A 16,930-nucleotide genomic window follows, 5' to 3' on the forward strand; every position below is an offset into this window, starting at 1 on the left:
TAAAGTGTGTTACGGTGAACTTTATCAAAATATGGTATTGAGTTCACAAAACTTGAAATTGGTTTATATCTTAATTATTAATTAGAATACAAAAATAAAACTTACCAAACTTGGCTCTATGCCTGTGATCCCCATCAAGCCCCTGCCCTGTGCCCTCGTCGGCACCCTCCCGTAATGATGTCAGCGCCCTAATGAAGCCCCATAACACATGGCCTTAGGTTTAGTTTTTTTTTTTTCCTTTTATTGTAATTTTAAAACAATAATCTGCTATACTTCAATTCGTCTTTATAGATTACAGTTGGTACTATCAATTGAAAGTTGAGCGATTCATTCTTCACCCTTAGGGTGGAGGGTATAAGGGTGTTTGAGTGGAGTCACCGATCGGTGACCACCCCCACTTGATTAAGTTAGGTGTTTGAGTTGGAGAGAGAGGATGTGGAATTCGGTGTGTAGTCACCGATTTGTTTGAGAGGAGAGGAGAGAGAGGAGGGACCAATCATGTTTTTTTGTTTGTTTTTTTTTTTTTTAATTGATAGGTGTTTGACTATACCTAGTGATTGAGTGTAAAATGAGGAGTAGAATGGAGAGTTGACATGGCATAATACTATTGGGTAAAATTTCATGTAAACACCTTAAGGTGTTTGACTATACCCTCTACCCTTAGACGGAAAGTCTTATGTTATTTATGATGTTTCTTTAGTTAAGAAAATAGATAATGTAATTTTAATTATAATACTTATGTGATGCGCTATTTTACTAATATGTTTGTTCGTTTAATAATTAAATAATTTTCTTATTGAACGTAAAAAACAAAAATATTTCTATGTTTAAGCGTCCATGTTTGTTCGATTAATTTTACGCCTTAATTACCCTCAGACCTCAATAAATGGTTGTGGACCTGTGGTCAGTGGTAGTTGACAATGGTTATGAACTTATGATGATGAAGTGGCAGGGGAGTGTCACCTTGAGTTTAGAATCTTAATTAGATTCTGAGATTCTCAAAATATCAACATTCGTAAATTTCATGCACACATTCACATTTCTGGATACATATTCACATTTTGGACAAGTCTAGCAGCCCATCTAACATAAAAGGATCCCAACCGGGACATTTTTGGATGTCGGTGGACGTAATACCAACGTGAGACAGAGGGAGTCGTTTAGGCTTTGCATGGAGTGAAAAATTCTCAACATACTTAAAGCTTGAATTTCGGCCCAATATATGTGTCTGGCCCATTCTTTTATCCAATTATAGGAATGTTAAAAATTCTCAACATACTCAGGGTCGGGTAGTCGGGTTTTCCAGGATTGAACCGCATTGAGATTTTGTTGTTCATATAAATTTAGTAACTTAACTAAATAAACAAACATATGTTGCTTAGTTTGAAAACCCCGACCAAAGATCAAAAATTTTAGAAAGCTATGATTAAAATCAACATGAACACTATTGTTGGTGAAGACATGATTTCTCACAACTTTCCTCCCAAAAATTATTACGTAACACTCAGTTATACAAAACTAATTCACGCTTTTGAGAAGGAATTGCAAACGCATCCGAATCCAATGGACAAAGCTGAAACAGTGAAACTTTTGGGACGACTATTCGGGTATGGGATTAGTTTTATAATAATTTCACGAATACGGGACTAGTTTTAAAATTTTTATACCAAGATGGTATGACGATGCTATTAGGTGATACCCGGCTCGCTAACCCGAACCATAGTTGTAGACATTTTCTTTTTATTATTTTTTTTCTGTCTTTAGGTAATAGAAAAATCTACTAATACACTAATTTTTGTTTTATAATTGTAATGTTCTTGGTGTGATAAAATTATATATGGGTTAAAATAGTGCTAAACATATTTGGAAATCCCAATGGGTATACAAATTTTAGTTTATAATTTTAATTTTCTTGGTTGTTTATATCCATAGTTTTCACAACCAAATCAGACTGCAGTCCAACAGCTTTGTTTTGGCCCATTATGTTAAACTCCAGTTGAACCGGTAACTTATGTTCCGTGGATGGACTGAGTTTAGCGATGAAAGTGGTGATAATGGCTCCGGTGGAGCAGGCCAATGAGATTATACGTTCCAATACTTGTCTAGTTTTTCGAACGTTGATTATTTCCAGGTCCGACAAAACTGACCTAATTACCCAATTTTGGGTTCTTATGGGTGTATATAATAACTTTTTGGGTCATTATGGGTTATAGTTGGACCACATGGTGTGGGCATGGAAAAGTGGCGTGGTGGCCTTTCCACGCCAGGAACACCACCCCTTGTGGTGGCTGAATGGAAAGGAGAAAAATATGGAACGGTTTATAATGGGCACTCGTTTAACTGAGGTGGGTTGGAATGGACGCTCGTTTGTTAGAATGGGCAATCAGTGATAGCTTCCTCTTCTTCATTGTTGATCCAGTGCTTCACGTAGTGCTCGTCTACATCCTTAGAAAGTTGGAAGTTAGAACACAATCACAGCTAAGGGGTGATTGCTTCCTCTTCTTCATCGTTGGTTCAGATTTCTTGGGTAGTGTTTCTTGAATTCGGTATCTGAATATCATAATTTCATCTTTTCTGGCTCCATTATGAAAAATCTGTCTCGCTATCGTAGTTTCATGTTTCCCGAACATTCGACTTTTTTTGGCTGTCATCTTAAAATGGTTTGGAAATCACCACTAAACAGGTATGGTTTGATTCTGATACACCTGTTTCTCTTTAGATTTAATATATGGCTCTGCTAAGAATTGGTACTATCAATGACTCGATGTTCAAAAGGTTCTAAATCGAATGATGGGTAGTGGTGATAGGATTTATGTGTAACTAGGAAGATCGAAGTGCAGTCTTTATTAACTATGGATGGTTATCCTTATTATAAAATATTGAAGTGAGTTGCTGCTGAATTCTATACCCATGCTAAGGACTGCTATGGCCAGATCATGGGGTTTTATAGATAATTTGAGTTATTTACTGAATACCGTTTCTTCATATGATCCAGTGCTTGTTGCCTGTTTGCCTTCTGTTTCAATGTAATTTCCCTGACATGTTATATTCCTCTTCCAATCTCAAAAAAATAAGTTGAATCCCAGTTTTGCCAGGTATGGTTATTTCATATCAGAGAATTAATAAATTTCTTTCAACAAATCCTTACAAAGAGTTATGACAAAGTTGTTGCATTGGGTCTTATAAAGACATGAAAACACATACAAACAAGAAACGATACATGAAACCATGTGACTGCAGGAAAAACCACCCAAAAAGAGAGCTTCTGCGTCAATTTTGAATTTATTGGTGCCAGGCAAATCGTTCTAGAATCCTGCCAGATTACCTGGTTAGACACACAGTACAATGAATATAATCAACTCAAATGGACCAATATATCATCTACCCATAACACACAATGTTTAGATTTTAATGGTAATAACATAAATCAATCAATTAATTAATATAACAAAGAAAAACTATAAGGTTTAAAAAAATGCAACTAAAAGTCTCATAGGCTTCCCCATCAACATACTGACATTATGCATGAACCATCCTTATCATACTTACCATAATCTATACCAAATCTAGTCTTATTGATAAAGAGACGTTTTGCCCCTTTGGTGTCAATCAAATATCTGGAATGATATTTGTTGCATTCATCATATAAACAAGGCATAAAGAAAATCAGGTAATTATGGGATCAATCCATTCTTTTTTAAGTTGTCCTGAGCAAATGTCATTATGTTCATCAACGAAAAAGCTACTGAAAATGGTTGATCAAGGCTCAAAATACAAAACAGTTAAAAAACCGAATTACAATTTGGCTCAGATAACAGTTTTAACTTTTAGAGGTAAACCAACTCCCCATTGATGCTCAATCAAAATGATAAATCAAATTATCAAATCAGGCATATAACATATTTTTATGCTAAATTTAACACATCCTTTTAAAACCACCAAAAAGAAGAAAATGATAGGTTTCACGGTTAAAAATGTCTACTCTGCAGGTTTCACCTACAGAAAATGCCACATCATCAACTAGACTTTAGTGTGATGAGGCATGCCATGATAAATATTTATACACGCATACAATAATATCCCAGCTGTAAAAAAATAGAAACCTAAATCTAAAAAAAGTTAAAATAAGAAAACAAAAGAAAGAGAGTGGAACAACATAGTAAAGACTAAAAAGACATTACAAAAAGAGGCTTCAAGGCAACAACGACGACGAGGGTGTAGAGGGTTGTTCAAAAGAATGAGGAAGGAAGAAGAAAATATGGATACGGAAGTAGATGATCAAGTTAGCTTACTTCACGACCTCTGTTTTTATGAAGGCAATGCTTTCGGAAACCCGTTGCATTAGAGGTGGAAAACAACCACTATAACTTGTAGGGTTGACTTAGGTAGAGATGCAGTGTGTTATTTGCAAGCTTTGATCAGAAGTATTAAAGGCTGTTTAACATTTTAGTTGCTTAATCAGAAGACCAGACCCCGGGCCTATTTGACATAAGTAATAGTTTTTAAAATTACATTTTATTTTAATATTATGGTTGTTAATTTAATTTAAAAACGGCATAAGTCTTGAAGGGTCAACCAGACCATACCCGTGACCCCTTTGAACACCTATTTTATGGATTGAAAAATCTGCACCCTTCCTCCAATTCAAAAACATGACAAGTAATAGACAATGCAACATAAATATGTGAGACATTACCTCGGCTCTCACAGCAAACAACAATAAAATGACAACATACAATTTCAAGCAGATCGAGCCAGGGGTCTCACTGGAAGCAGCCTCTCTATTCCTACGGGGTAGAGGTAAGGCTGTCTACATCTTACCCTCCTCAGATCCTACCTTAGCTTTGCTATTGGTGGGATTTACTGAGTATGATGATGACGATGATACAATTTCAAGCAGGATTTGTCGCAATTGGGAATGATGGTAATAGAAGGTGTTCGGTTGGAGGAATGGGAAGAAAAAAATACAAATTATTACCAAATATATATATATATATATAGGTAGAGGATCCTGTACAAAGTCCTACTTTTGTGAGAAGGGTGAGAAATAATGTGGTGAGGACAAGTGTCCTATATCTAAATTAATTCAAAAGGGTGAATTAGTAATTTTCTATTTCTTTCAATTAATTGATTAAAAGATAACTGCCTAAAATAACCGCCACCCTTTATTATAGGAATTCGAATTTAGGAATTAACCTACGAATTTGTGTAGTGTTATATAATTCTGTAGTGCAACAACCATTCAGAACTGTATAGTGTTATATATTTTTTATATAGTGTTATATAGTGTTACTTGGTGTTATATGGTGTTATAATATGGTTTTTGGTGTTATATAATTCTGTAGTGTTATATAATTCTGTAGTGTTATATAATTCTGTAGCGCAACCATCAAAAAACACTATATAACACCATAAATTATTAATTTTGTAGTGCAACTACCATTCAGAACTGTATAGTGTTATATATTTTTTATATAGTGTTACATGGTGTTATATAGTGTTCTTTGGTTATATAGTGTTAGATGATGGATGCATAGTGTTATATAGTGTTATATTTTTCTGGTAGCATGTCTATGATGGATGTATAGTGTTATATATTGTTATATAGTGTTATATGATAGATGTATAGTGTTATATGATGGATGTATAGTGTTATACGTTTCTTGCAGCAGTTACATATTTTTGTATTTTTAGAATTGAGGATCGATATAATTTAGCAATTAAATTTGAATAGCTAGTTTTTAGGAGATTAATGGGGGGTTTTGGTTGTGTAGGATACGGTTACCATATTTAAAACATTGGAAAAGACATTATTGCCCTTCAATTTTACATAATGTCCTTCTAATTTAAACACAATTTATATTTTTATACCCTATTGATCTCAACCATTAGATCAAATATCCAATGGTTTAAAACACTTCTTACCCTTCTCACATTTTAGACACTTTTTACCATATCCCTACCCTATATATATATATATATATATATATATATATATATATATATATAAAGGGAGAAATAAACAACTTTAAATCAAATAAATAGTACTAATAACTATATTTTCCAAGGCCAATGAACCAACCTAACTGAAGCATTCCAAGACTAAACAGGTTTGATCCGGAATTCGAGATAGATTATAATCAGCCATTTCTATGGAATACCAAGAACAATTAGAATATCCGGCTCAACAGGCTTAGCAGGATAAGATTATTTAGCCCGGGAGCACTGCCCAGGACCAATTGTGCATCCCTATCTGATCAAGTTTATCACTTGCAGGTTAATAAAGCAACTGAAAATGACAAGTCTATCAAGGGGCATAGCTGTGAGATGAAAACAAAAGGCTAGAAATAAACCGCACCATAACAACCAGCCTAAAATAATATTAAAGGTTGCAAAAATGTTTTAGCATGAAAGACCGAGGGAATTCAAGTTCTGGATAAAAGTCTAGAGAAACTAGAATTTTCTTTAAAATCCTAGGCATGATTGCACAAATCGAAGAAACTGTAACCGTTGGTGATGAAAGTTGTTAAGAATCATGAGGTAAAAATCGTCTAATCGTCTAAGAGAGTTTATGTTTATCTTAATATAACTAGCTAATATAAGATCACAAATCATAATCACTTTTGATCCTTAATGAAAACAGTGACTCCATAGTCCATACCATATCTACGATTCATCCATTTACTTAACCTAAAGACATCATTTTTAATAATCACACCAATTAATAACTCATATCAAATAATCAAAGTAACACAAAACACCTCATTTTAGTATCCACAAGTAGTTCAGAATCTCAACAACACTTAAAATCAGAAAACTAGGGTTAAACAAACAAACAACTCACCTGATTATTTGCAATAACCTCCACCACAAGCATTATAATCCTCCTCAACAGCCTTCGTCAAATACACCGGAGGAAAATCCGCAACATCAAACGTCTTCTCCTTCATCGCCTTAACGACGTCGTCTTTCTTCAACACAGTACGGCGAATAGGCGGGCGGTTACGGCGTTGATCGCGAGAGAAGTACTTGATGTCGAACACGTTCTCCGGATTGGCGGTCGGAACGATGGCCTTCGCCGGTTCAGTGGCCGGACAAAACGGCCGGTAGTCAACGGCGAGAGGAATGGCGGATTTGTACTCTGGATCGGCGCATGGACCGGTGATTTCCCATGGTTTTTTGATGTAGCGCCTTAGGGTTTGGACGAAGGATTTGGTTGTGGATGCCATTGATGAAGATCTGTGGGGATTAGGGTTTGTGATGGAAGAGGTGAGATAAAATGGGGGTTATAGAAGTTGAGGGGTGTTAAGGGTTGTTTAGATAAATGTAGGGACGTGTTTTGTAAAGAGGAAAAACTTTGAGGTTGGATAATAGATGAGCCCAATTGGCAGGCTGTTTGTTAAGAGCTTAATGGGCTGAGTTGTATGTTGGGCTTTTTTTAACAGCCATATGGCCCGTATTCATATCCTTTTTCTAAGCAAATAGATAGGGCAAGAGATCTAATTCGCTCAGGCAAGGGAGGTTTGTCATCCGTATGCGAAACCGAGACCGAACCGTTGGTTATTTTAAAAGCCTAAAACCAAATCATTGGTTATGTTGGTTTCTGGTTACATCAGGGTCTTTGTTGGTTACGGATTGGTTTTCGACTATCTGGTTATGTTTCCTCACGGACCTCACCCCTATCCAGTGGTGTGCACACGCTGAACTTTTCAAGCAATAGGCCTAGCAGCTAGCACTACCTGACCGTATAAAATTGCATTTTGGCTTCTTTGTTAGGATTAAACAAATGCTAGTAAATAACATGAACCCGTAAGGATTAAAATAATGAATAAGGGAGGTGGAGGTGGAGAAGGGGGTCGGGATGATGAGGAAGAAGATGGAATAGGAGATGATGAGATAGGGGATGAAGTGGAATCAGATGAAGGGGACGTGGAGGAAGAAAAAGACGAAGACAGAATAATGGTAGATGAGGAAAAACAAAAGAAGATGAAGCTGAAGAAACTAATGAGGAATCAGGAATATCAAAGACAGTCTCATGAAAGATAACATGACGAGAAATATACATGCAAGAAGTACGAGGATCATAGAACAAGTAACCACGATTATTAACTGCATAGCTAAGAAAACAAGGAATGGATTTAGGTGAGAGTTTATCATTTTGGGTATCACCTAAAGAACGGATAACACAAATACCCAAAGATACAGAAAATGGAGTAGTCAGGACGGGATCTAAAGAAACCTATAGAAACAAGTCAAACGAAAAACCCTTACAAAGAAACCTATAGAAACATTTTCAACAACAATACTTGGTATACTTGTGTACTTTCATATGCATCTTTGGTTAGAAAATCATAGTACACCAGATCCTTCTCGAAAAAGAAATCCCAAAATATCAAGTAAACAAAGAGGTAACAACGATATGTCTGAGTGGGTGTTCAACATCACCACCGCCGCCGTGTTTAACAAACTCCGCAGGAGTTAGAAAGCTGCCATGACAAACACACACTATTCTAACTTCTTCCCCTTTTCCATATCTATACAAAAACCCTTGTATCCTTTTGCCATCTGGCCCATCCCCTTTCGTGGAAACGCACGGCATCCTTTCATCATATGCACGATGTTTGTGGTCTTTGCTCTTTGGATTGCATTTAACTTTGTTAAGTTCAGAGCGATCGTTGGTTTCACTTGTCTCTCTATTTGTTCCTGTTAGAAAGATTTAAGGAAATATAAGTAAGAATTAAGATGACGCGTTTTTTAAAAGACAAGTTCAACAAAATGTCCATCAATCTATGTGCATTGGTGCTGCTCTTTCAAAGTATTGAAGGTTCTAGTTTCGATGTTGATTTTAATAGTGTAATTCGTCTTAAATTTGAAGGTACATATATTTTGTTATTCACATTTTAAGAACCTTTCTTGGATTTAAACTCAATTAATAATTTTAATAATGTTAAACCCTAAATTATGTCACATCATCATATCTACTTTTCCTAATTGGAGTGTCCAAATCATATGCTTTCACATATTACACGTAAACATGCGTGCCAAACGCCGTATAAACTACAAATGTTTACATTTAGAAGTCTATAACAAGTTGGGATTGTGGTAAAAGCATACAACACGTGAAAAATATTATTGTAACGGTCCTAAAGATGAACTAATTTTTTTTGAAAAAGGGCGGAATTTTATAAAACTCAAGCAAGATGCTCAAGAAACAGTACAAATGAAAAAGAAACAAACGAAACATACATCAATAACAGTAGTAATCTAAAGATGAACTAATATTCAATATTCAACGCATGTTGTCCTCTTCCAAACCAAAACTACAAAAATGTTATAAAGGAGTTTAAATTTATGATTTTGTACTTTTCAAAGCTGTTACGCAAAAAATGTGCCCCTTAACGTTTGTTTTTGTATTGATCAAATAAAAATTTTAAAATATATTTTTTAACTCAGAAGGAAGAAAAAAAAAACAATTATGATCAACTTATTTTTCTTAATTTCCTCTTTTTAACTTCCACACGTAAATAATGCAGAAAATTAGTAATAATCAAGAACTAAAAAAAAAAAAAAACTTTCATACCTGAAAAAGGTTGACTATCCAAATCAGATACCCCAGAAGATCCACCACTTTCCTGAGACCCAATTGATCCCTGCGACGAAAACCTCATCAGCGGCGCCGGCGGTAACGAAAGCGACGGAGACGGCGTCGGAGACCGTTTCAAACCCCTCCGATTTGCCTCCAAATCCTCTTCTACTTTCCCTTTCACCACCACAACATTCTTCATCTTTTCAACCCGTTTCCGCTTCGCCTCCGACCGACGCAGCGACTGTAACTCCTTCCTCTTCCGCCACTCCACCTCCGTCTCCGGCGGCAGAGAACACGTCCTCGTTAACGGCGAATACAACGTTAACTCCACATCCACCGGAAAATTCACCAAATCCGTAACCGAAGAAGCACGATATAACTTATTATTATTAATATTGTTATCCTTACCCACCAATCTTTCCGGTTTTAACCCTAATTTACCGTTCAACGACAACCCTAAACTCAACTCAACGTCCGCCGGAAAATCGTTACTTCCGCTGTCGGACGACAACCTCGGTAACAAATCGTTACTTCCAGTCATAATTATAAAAAATTTATGAAATATTTTTATTCTGTGTGAAAAAGTGAAAAAAAAAGCAGCTGATCGGTAGTAAAATTTTCGCTAGAGAATACAGAGGATTTGAAATAGCCGGCGAGAGAGAAGGGGGATGGAGACACAATGAGAATTTTATAAGTGACATGTTAAAAGACGAAAATGCCCTCGAACTAACAAAAAGACGAAAAGGGCCACGCAAGTGGAAAACTTAAATTGCCGAAACTAGTGTTTAAGAGGGCCTGTAGGAAGTTGACACGTATGGGTTTATTAATGTTGGTGAGTCATTGACACGTGTGTTGTGGTTGCTGCATGGTTTGTTTTAGTTTCTCTCTCTAGATTAGCTGTATGCCAGTGTCGAGATGACGTGGATGAAGGGTGGGACGAAACGTGTCAAGCAATTTGTTTCGGTGAATTTGTTTTTTCCTGAATTTTGGGATTGGATAATGACAGCGAACGCCGTTGAGACACGTGGTTGAATTTGATTGATTTAGAGAATATAGATTGCCGGTTAATTGGTTTCTACGAAACAGTGGGCGTTGTTTCCTCGGACGTCAAAGACGAGATTCACGTTAATCATGCATTTTAGTCTATATTGAAAAAGTATTATGTTCTTTTTATAAATAATTTTAGATTTTATAAATTTATAGGTAAACTTATAATAAAATAAGAGTATATGAGACCATGTGTAGTGGAACGTTTTTTTTTAAATTAAAAAAAAGGCCTAAAACGCCCCCAAACCAATACATAGGGCTTTTTTTTAAAAAAAATTCAAAAAAAACCCCTTGGCGTGGTTTTAAAAACGCCTTGCCCCCTTCTCTTTGTTCAATCAGCTTTCATCTCCCTTTTTGTTATCCAATAAGATTTTTAGGTGTTTTTTCTTTATTTTATTTAATGCCTCAATAATGCCCCGTCACCACTACACTCATTTTAGAAAACGCCCAATAATACCTCTTTGTTGACTGGACCGTTACATGACATAAAATACCCTAAGGCACGGACATTATCTTCTCCTTCCACTACACACCCTCTGCTCTTTGCCAAGAAAATATTACTATCATCATTTGTGTTTGACTTATCTTCATAATAAAATAATATTAATATGGCTATTTTTATTCCTCTGCGTGATTGTGTTGTTAAGAAGATATCTGGATACTAACTTTTTATAGTGAAGATTTGATATCCGAATAATTTTATTCTTAAGCGGAAGAAGATATCTGGATACTAACATTTTATAGTGACGATTTGATATCCAAATAATTTTATTCTTAAGCGGAGTCAAAATAAACTTAAAGTAAAGGAAAAAACAAAAAAATACTTTTATCTAAAATAAAATTGTTAGGATATAAACAGATCAGATGGAAGATAAATTTTTAAGAATTTGTTTTTGGGAATTATTTTTATAGTAGTAGCTCATATATCTAGGGGCGGACATAGAGTGATAGAAAACGCTCCGGTGATGCTCCGACAGTAGTGTAAATTCTGAAAAAAATTAATGTTTTTTCGATTTCGTTACCCCTTTTTATTGAAACGTTACCCCTATGCGAATTTTCTAGATCCGTCAGTGCATATATCTCAATTGCAAACTGCTACATTGAAGTAGAAGGTAAGGCTATGGGGTATACTTTCACGCCCCTTAACTACACGTAGGCACCACATCACCTACTTTACCCTCTTTCACTTTACCGCACACCAAGAAAATGGTTTAACCTCATTAACGCCCCTTAAAATTAATTAAAATACATATATATAGCATGTTGTTATTGTGTGTGCAAATTTTGCAATGCTTGATTCACTCACTCTCTCTCCTAGTTAACTTCTTAACATGTGAAATTTTTAATGTCTCTTAACACCCTTCAGACCATGTGTAGTGGTTAAACATAGGGCTGTAAACGAACCGAACGAACACGAACGAGGCCTTGTTCGTGTTCGTTCGTTAAGGAAATAAATGTGTTCACGAACGGTTCATGAACACTTACCGAACGAGATTTTATGTTCGTGTTCGTTCATTAAGGAAATGAGTATGTTCACGAACGGTTCACGAACACAAGCGAACACAAATAAATTTGGCGAACGCGATGAAGGATAAAGGTGGATGGCCCAGATAGTAGCATCTAGAACTTGAATCCCTTATTGTGGAACGGAGGTAGATCATATTCGTCGATGTAAATAATGAGAAAAGAAAGGGAAATGGTGCATAAACAAGGTGAAAGAGGGTTTTCTAGTTTAATTGTTAGGGTAGTGATATAAATAAAAGTTTAATAGTATAAAAAATATAGATAAAATATATGAAAGTAAAAAAATCTTTAACTAAAACACGAACATAAACGAACGCAAATGAACGAATGTTCATGAACACCTTACCGAACGTTCACGAACACAATTGAACGAACGAGACCTTTGTTCATGTTCGTTCATTTAACTAATCGAACGGAATTTCTTGTTCATGTTCGTTCGTTTGTTAAACGAACGAACATAAACGAACTTCCCGCCGAACGGTTCACGAACTGTTCACTGAACGTTCGGTTCGTTTACAGCCCTAGTTAAACACTATAATGCCCCCACCATGGGGCGTTTTGCGCCATGTGGCGTCCTAGTCAGCAAGGGGGCATTATAGCAAAAGTGGTGTAGTGGGTATAATGCCCCATAATGCCCATATTATTTTTAAGGAAAAAAAAAAGCACACAACATACATGTGGCACATGTGGGTAAATGTCATTGGTAGGTCAACAATCACACAAACCACTTAGGCGTTTTAATTTAAACGCCGGCAACGAATTTTTGGTTTTAAAACGCCCCAAAACGCCCCCCCGTAATGGGGATATGGGCGTTATAGAGCGTTTTGGGGCAAAAATTTTAAAAAAAAACGCCCCATTACGCTTGGTCTCAGGAGCGGTTTACCAGGTGTTAACGGATGCCAACTAGGATTAATACCTATGGGTGTTAAAGTATACCAGGTGACCTAAGGAGAAAATAAGTTGAGCCACTAGCCATTTTTTTAATAATAAAACTAAGATGATTTATAACAGATATAAATGGAACTAGAAGACTGATTGAAAAAAGCCCTTGGAAGAAATTAGAAATTTCGAAGGTTTCTCTGTAAATTAGATACAATTCTCAAATTGTATTCGTCCTTTGGTCAATCATACCCTACTCAAGTTGTAATAACTGATGTTATATGCTACCGAAAATATAATTAAACACACAAGTTGGATTTATTTAGTTTATACTAGTTTAAGTCCCGTGTATTACACGGATGTTCTCACAATAAATTGTATTATTTAACAGCGTTAAAGAAATCTTTACATAAAATTTTAAATGACATATAAAATTTTAAATGAAAGAAGTGTTCCATTACTAATTTTGATTTTAATGTTAATGAGATGATTATGCTTATTAAATTAAAATTGGTTTAAACTTATTTAGTTAAATCAAATTTGGTTCAAACTTATTATTAGTTACTGAATTTAAATTTAAATTAAACTCGAAAATGATTTCCTACCATATACAATTTAATAAAAAAAAATATAATTATTTGATAAGTTAGGAAGGATATAAATATTATATTTGTTTTTAATCTTAATGACACACTTACTATTTTAAATCAAATTTTATTATAAGGAAATAATTAACTATGGAATTTGGATTTGAATTAGAGCCGAAACCATATACTATTTCAAAAATTCTAAATTCAATCCAATTGATAATTAAGGAAAAAATTAGTTATTGTATTTGCTTTTAATGTTAATGAGATTCTTACGTTTTTAACATTAAATTTTAGTTCATAATTAAGGAAATATTTAAATATATATTATTCAATGGGCAAACTTTAAACCATATGTTGTGATTGAATCCTTGTGTTTTCCCTCCTAAATACAATAAGAATGGATTAAGAGGTTGCCACATGACACTTAATAGTCTAAGTGAACGCCAAGTGGCCAAAGTTTGTTTTTATTTATTATAATGTATAGATTTTTATTATTAATTCCACTTACCCTTTACATCAGATATATCTTTTTATGTTGTAATTAAAAACAATATCTAGTTAACTGTATTATATACCAAGTTGTACACCAACTGGTTTTTGTTTAATCCAAGCCATGAACTTGTAACAAACTGGCATATTTTATTGCCGCAATTTTTCTACGAACAACTTTAAAGTTTTCGAAATTCTAAATTACAAAAAATGTAAAATAGAATATAATTTCTTATGCATGCTATATATATCATCATATATTGCTTTAAAATCATACCATATTGTGTATCAGATACTAATTACTAACCCCAAAATTATCTAAAATGACAGCTAAAGCAAAAGAGAAGCTTACAAACTTGAACACTATGATTTGAGATGTTTCAACTATATACAGTTACAAAGTATCCAAAATTAGCTGAATCAAAGAATTAGACACGTTCTAATTAGTTAAACTATGTTTTTAAGTGTATGATAAGCAAATTCACTTGAAAATAAAAGTCATTTGACCATAGAAAGTGGATGGTGACATTTGTTTGATGTGTAAAGCATCTTTCTAGTGGAACCGATGCTTTTGGTTCTTTCCAATTTATTTGATAATTACCCCTATTTGGCTTCATATCATTTGAACTATTTCCTTTTAGATGACATTCCTTCCAATTTTATCCTTCGGCCGAAGAAAAGATGAAGCAACCATATAAATTGTTCAAAGTCTTAAGATTCTATTTATAAACATCTGTTATACAAATTCTATCTGAGCTTTTAGACTTTATTCATGTATTTTTTTTGTTTTTATAAAGCATTAGTTTAAAGATTTTGAGTGGTGTCCAGATAAGATTTGGTGTTTTTTTTTGAACGGCATCGCACTTTATATATATATATAAAGGGCCCAGCAAGGGGCTGGAAAACAGACAAGAAACCGACAAACAACAGAAAGAAGAAAGCAAAGACAGTTACAAAGCATTCGTCACATTAAAATCTAGCCAGTCTTCCCATTTCGGAACTTGAATCTTGGCGCGATGACAGATCCACAAATAGGTCTCCTCCTTTAACTGATCAACCATCTTTCTGATTGGAATAAAGATGCCATCAAAAGTTTTAGTGTTTCGAGCATGCCAGATTTTCCACACCGTCGCAGTAGCTATCATCAACACGAGCTTCTTCCACCGTCTACATCCCGGGCTGTTATGCAAAACGGTGAAAATATTCCCCAGTTTGGACATGTCTTGAGGTAAAGGGACTTTAATCCATACGAACACATTCCACCAAAAACCTTTGGCAAAAAGACATGAGGCAAAAATGTGGTCGACAGACTCCTCTTCAATGCCGCATCGGTCACACGTCAAGTTCGGCAAGCTGATACCTCTCTTCTGAAGACCCACTTTAGAGGCGACTTTACCGAGGAGGGCTCTCCAAAGGAGATAATTGGACTTCGGGGTTGCCCAACTATTCCAGTAAACCGGAGTCTGATCACCCCCCTCCTGCTCAATCTCTTTAGCCATAATCTCCATCCTAACTGTTTTGACTTCGAGAGGATTCCCAACATCATTTTGCCATGCCCAGCAGTCTTTATCACCACTGAAAACAACCTGTTGCAGCATTGCCATGAGCGTTGCAAAACTAGACCATTCCGACGGCGACTCCGGGGCTCTAACCCAATCCCAACTCCAAAAACCGTTAGTAACCGGGCCCTGCAAGTAGGAGGCAACACTGTCGTTCTTTCTCTTTGCCAGATTAAACAGATCGGGGAACCGTTTTAATAGGGGCTGATCGGTGAGCCAGGTGTCTCTCCAAAACCGAGTGGTTAACCCGTTTCCCACTTTCGCTTTTAGTTTCTCTTGAAGTTTGATACCCAACTTGTCTAATACCCTTTCAATGCCACTGATATCCTTCCACACTCCCGTAATCGATTTCTTAACCGGGATAAAATTGTCTTCATTGTTTTTCGAGTGGATTGATCTCACTACCCTAACCCACAAATGGTTCGGGTCTTCCCTATACCTCCACCACCATTTCGAGATCATAGCAAGATTAAACTCCCTAATCCCGCCTATCCCCACACCCCCAAAAGTCTTCGGTTTTAACATCCTTTTCCACCGCACCCACCGGACTTTGTGACCTCGGTTCGATTTCCTCCAGATGAAGTCACGCCGGAGCCCTTCAAGTTTATTCAAAACACTCTTAGGGGCATGAAAAATTGAGAGGAAATAGGAAGGGAGGCTTCCCAAGACCGCTTTGGCTAAAGTCACTCTTCCCGCAAAAGATAAAGTTCTAGACTTCCACGATGATAGTTTACTTGTGAATTTATCAATAACCGGTTGCCAAAATCTTGCCCGTTTCATATTAGCCCCGATGGGGATACCAAGATACACGAAGGGGAAAGAGCCAGCTCCACATTTAGCGATACTGGCCATCCTAGCCACTTCCAAGTCATCAACCCCGACCCCATAAATTTGGTGTTACTTTTGAAAATGATGATTTTATATCTTATGATGTGTTATTCTTCGATGATGCCGCATTCTAATAAAAGAACATATCTGCTATTGGCTTAATAGGACTGGGCGTCCGACTTTTGATTTCTTGGAAATTGTTGTTGGTTGGTGATGACTCTTTGAGAACAACTTTCATTGGTGTGGTGATTGACACTTTCTTGGGTTTTCCAATATTGAACGACAAGTCAATTATCAATGTCTATTAGGGTTTTCGCTTTTGACATTGCCCAATTACAAAAGTTTTAGAGCCAATTGTCATTTTCATCCTTATGATTTGTTCAGTTATGCCAATTCAAGCCAAGTTTTAAATTTGTGATTTGTTCAGT

General features: G+C 35.7%; 2 protein-coding genes across 4 annotated transcripts; both read right to left on the minus strand.

The window, feature by feature from the left end:
* Positions 1-3,086: 3,086 nt before the first annotated feature.
* On the minus strand, positions 3,087-7,286 carry LOC110879864. Of its 3 annotated transcripts, none has more exons than XM_035977751.1 (2): positions 6,845-7,286; positions 3,087-3,305 (listed from the first exon to the last, which is right to left on the minus strand). In XM_035977751.1, exon 1 carries the CDS (start codon positions 7,227-7,229, stop codon positions 6,849-6,851), a length of 381 nt encoding a protein of 126 aa, XP_035833644.1. In that variant the 5' UTR covers positions 7,230-7,286; the 3' UTR covers positions 3,087-3,305; positions 6,845-6,848. The 3 variants fall into 3 exon arrangements, with proteins under 3 accessions (XP_035833644.1, XP_021984086.1, XP_021984085.1); XM_022128394.2 differs by having other exon boundaries at positions 3,087-3,313; XM_022128393.2 differs by having other exon boundaries at positions 3,087-3,325; positions 6,845-7,285.
* A 958-nt stretch (positions 7,287-8,244) lies between these two features.
* LOC110879863 (ninja-family protein AFP3) lies at positions 8,245-10,253 on the minus strand. Its single transcript, XM_022128392.2, has 2 exons — positions 9,581-10,253; positions 8,245-8,703 (listed from the first exon to the last, which is right to left on the minus strand). The coding sequence occupies exons 1-2, from the start codon at positions 10,125-10,127 to the stop codon at positions 8,393-8,395; spliced, it is 858 nt and encodes a 285-aa protein (XP_021984084.1). The 5' UTR covers positions 10,128-10,253; the 3' UTR covers positions 8,245-8,392.
* Between the last annotated feature and the right edge of the window lie 6,677 nt (positions 10,254-16,930).

Source organism: Helianthus annuus, chromosome 9 (assembly GCF_002127325.2).
Source record: "Helianthus annuus cultivar XRQ/B chromosome 9, HanXRQr2.0-SUNRISE, whole genome shotgun sequence".
In the NCBI taxonomy this organism is placed as follows: Eukaryota; Viridiplantae; Streptophyta; class Magnoliopsida; order Asterales; family Asteraceae; genus Helianthus; species Helianthus annuus.

What these genes read in the sequence shown, in the direction of transcription:
- LOC110879863 (XM_022128392.2), bottom strand. Translation starts at nt 10,127, where the DNA reads ATGACTGGAAGTAACGATTTGTTACCGAGGTTGTCGTCCGACAGCGGA. An exon ending in GGATAGTCAACCTTTTTCAG is followed by an intron (nt 8,704 to 9,580) that starts GTATGAAAGTTT and finishes TCTTTCTAACAG; the next exon opens with GAACAAATAGAGAGACAAGT.
- LOC110879864 (XM_035977751.1), bottom strand. Translation starts at nt 7,229, where the DNA reads ATGGCATCCACAACCAAATCCTTCGTCCAAACCCTAAGGCGCTACATC.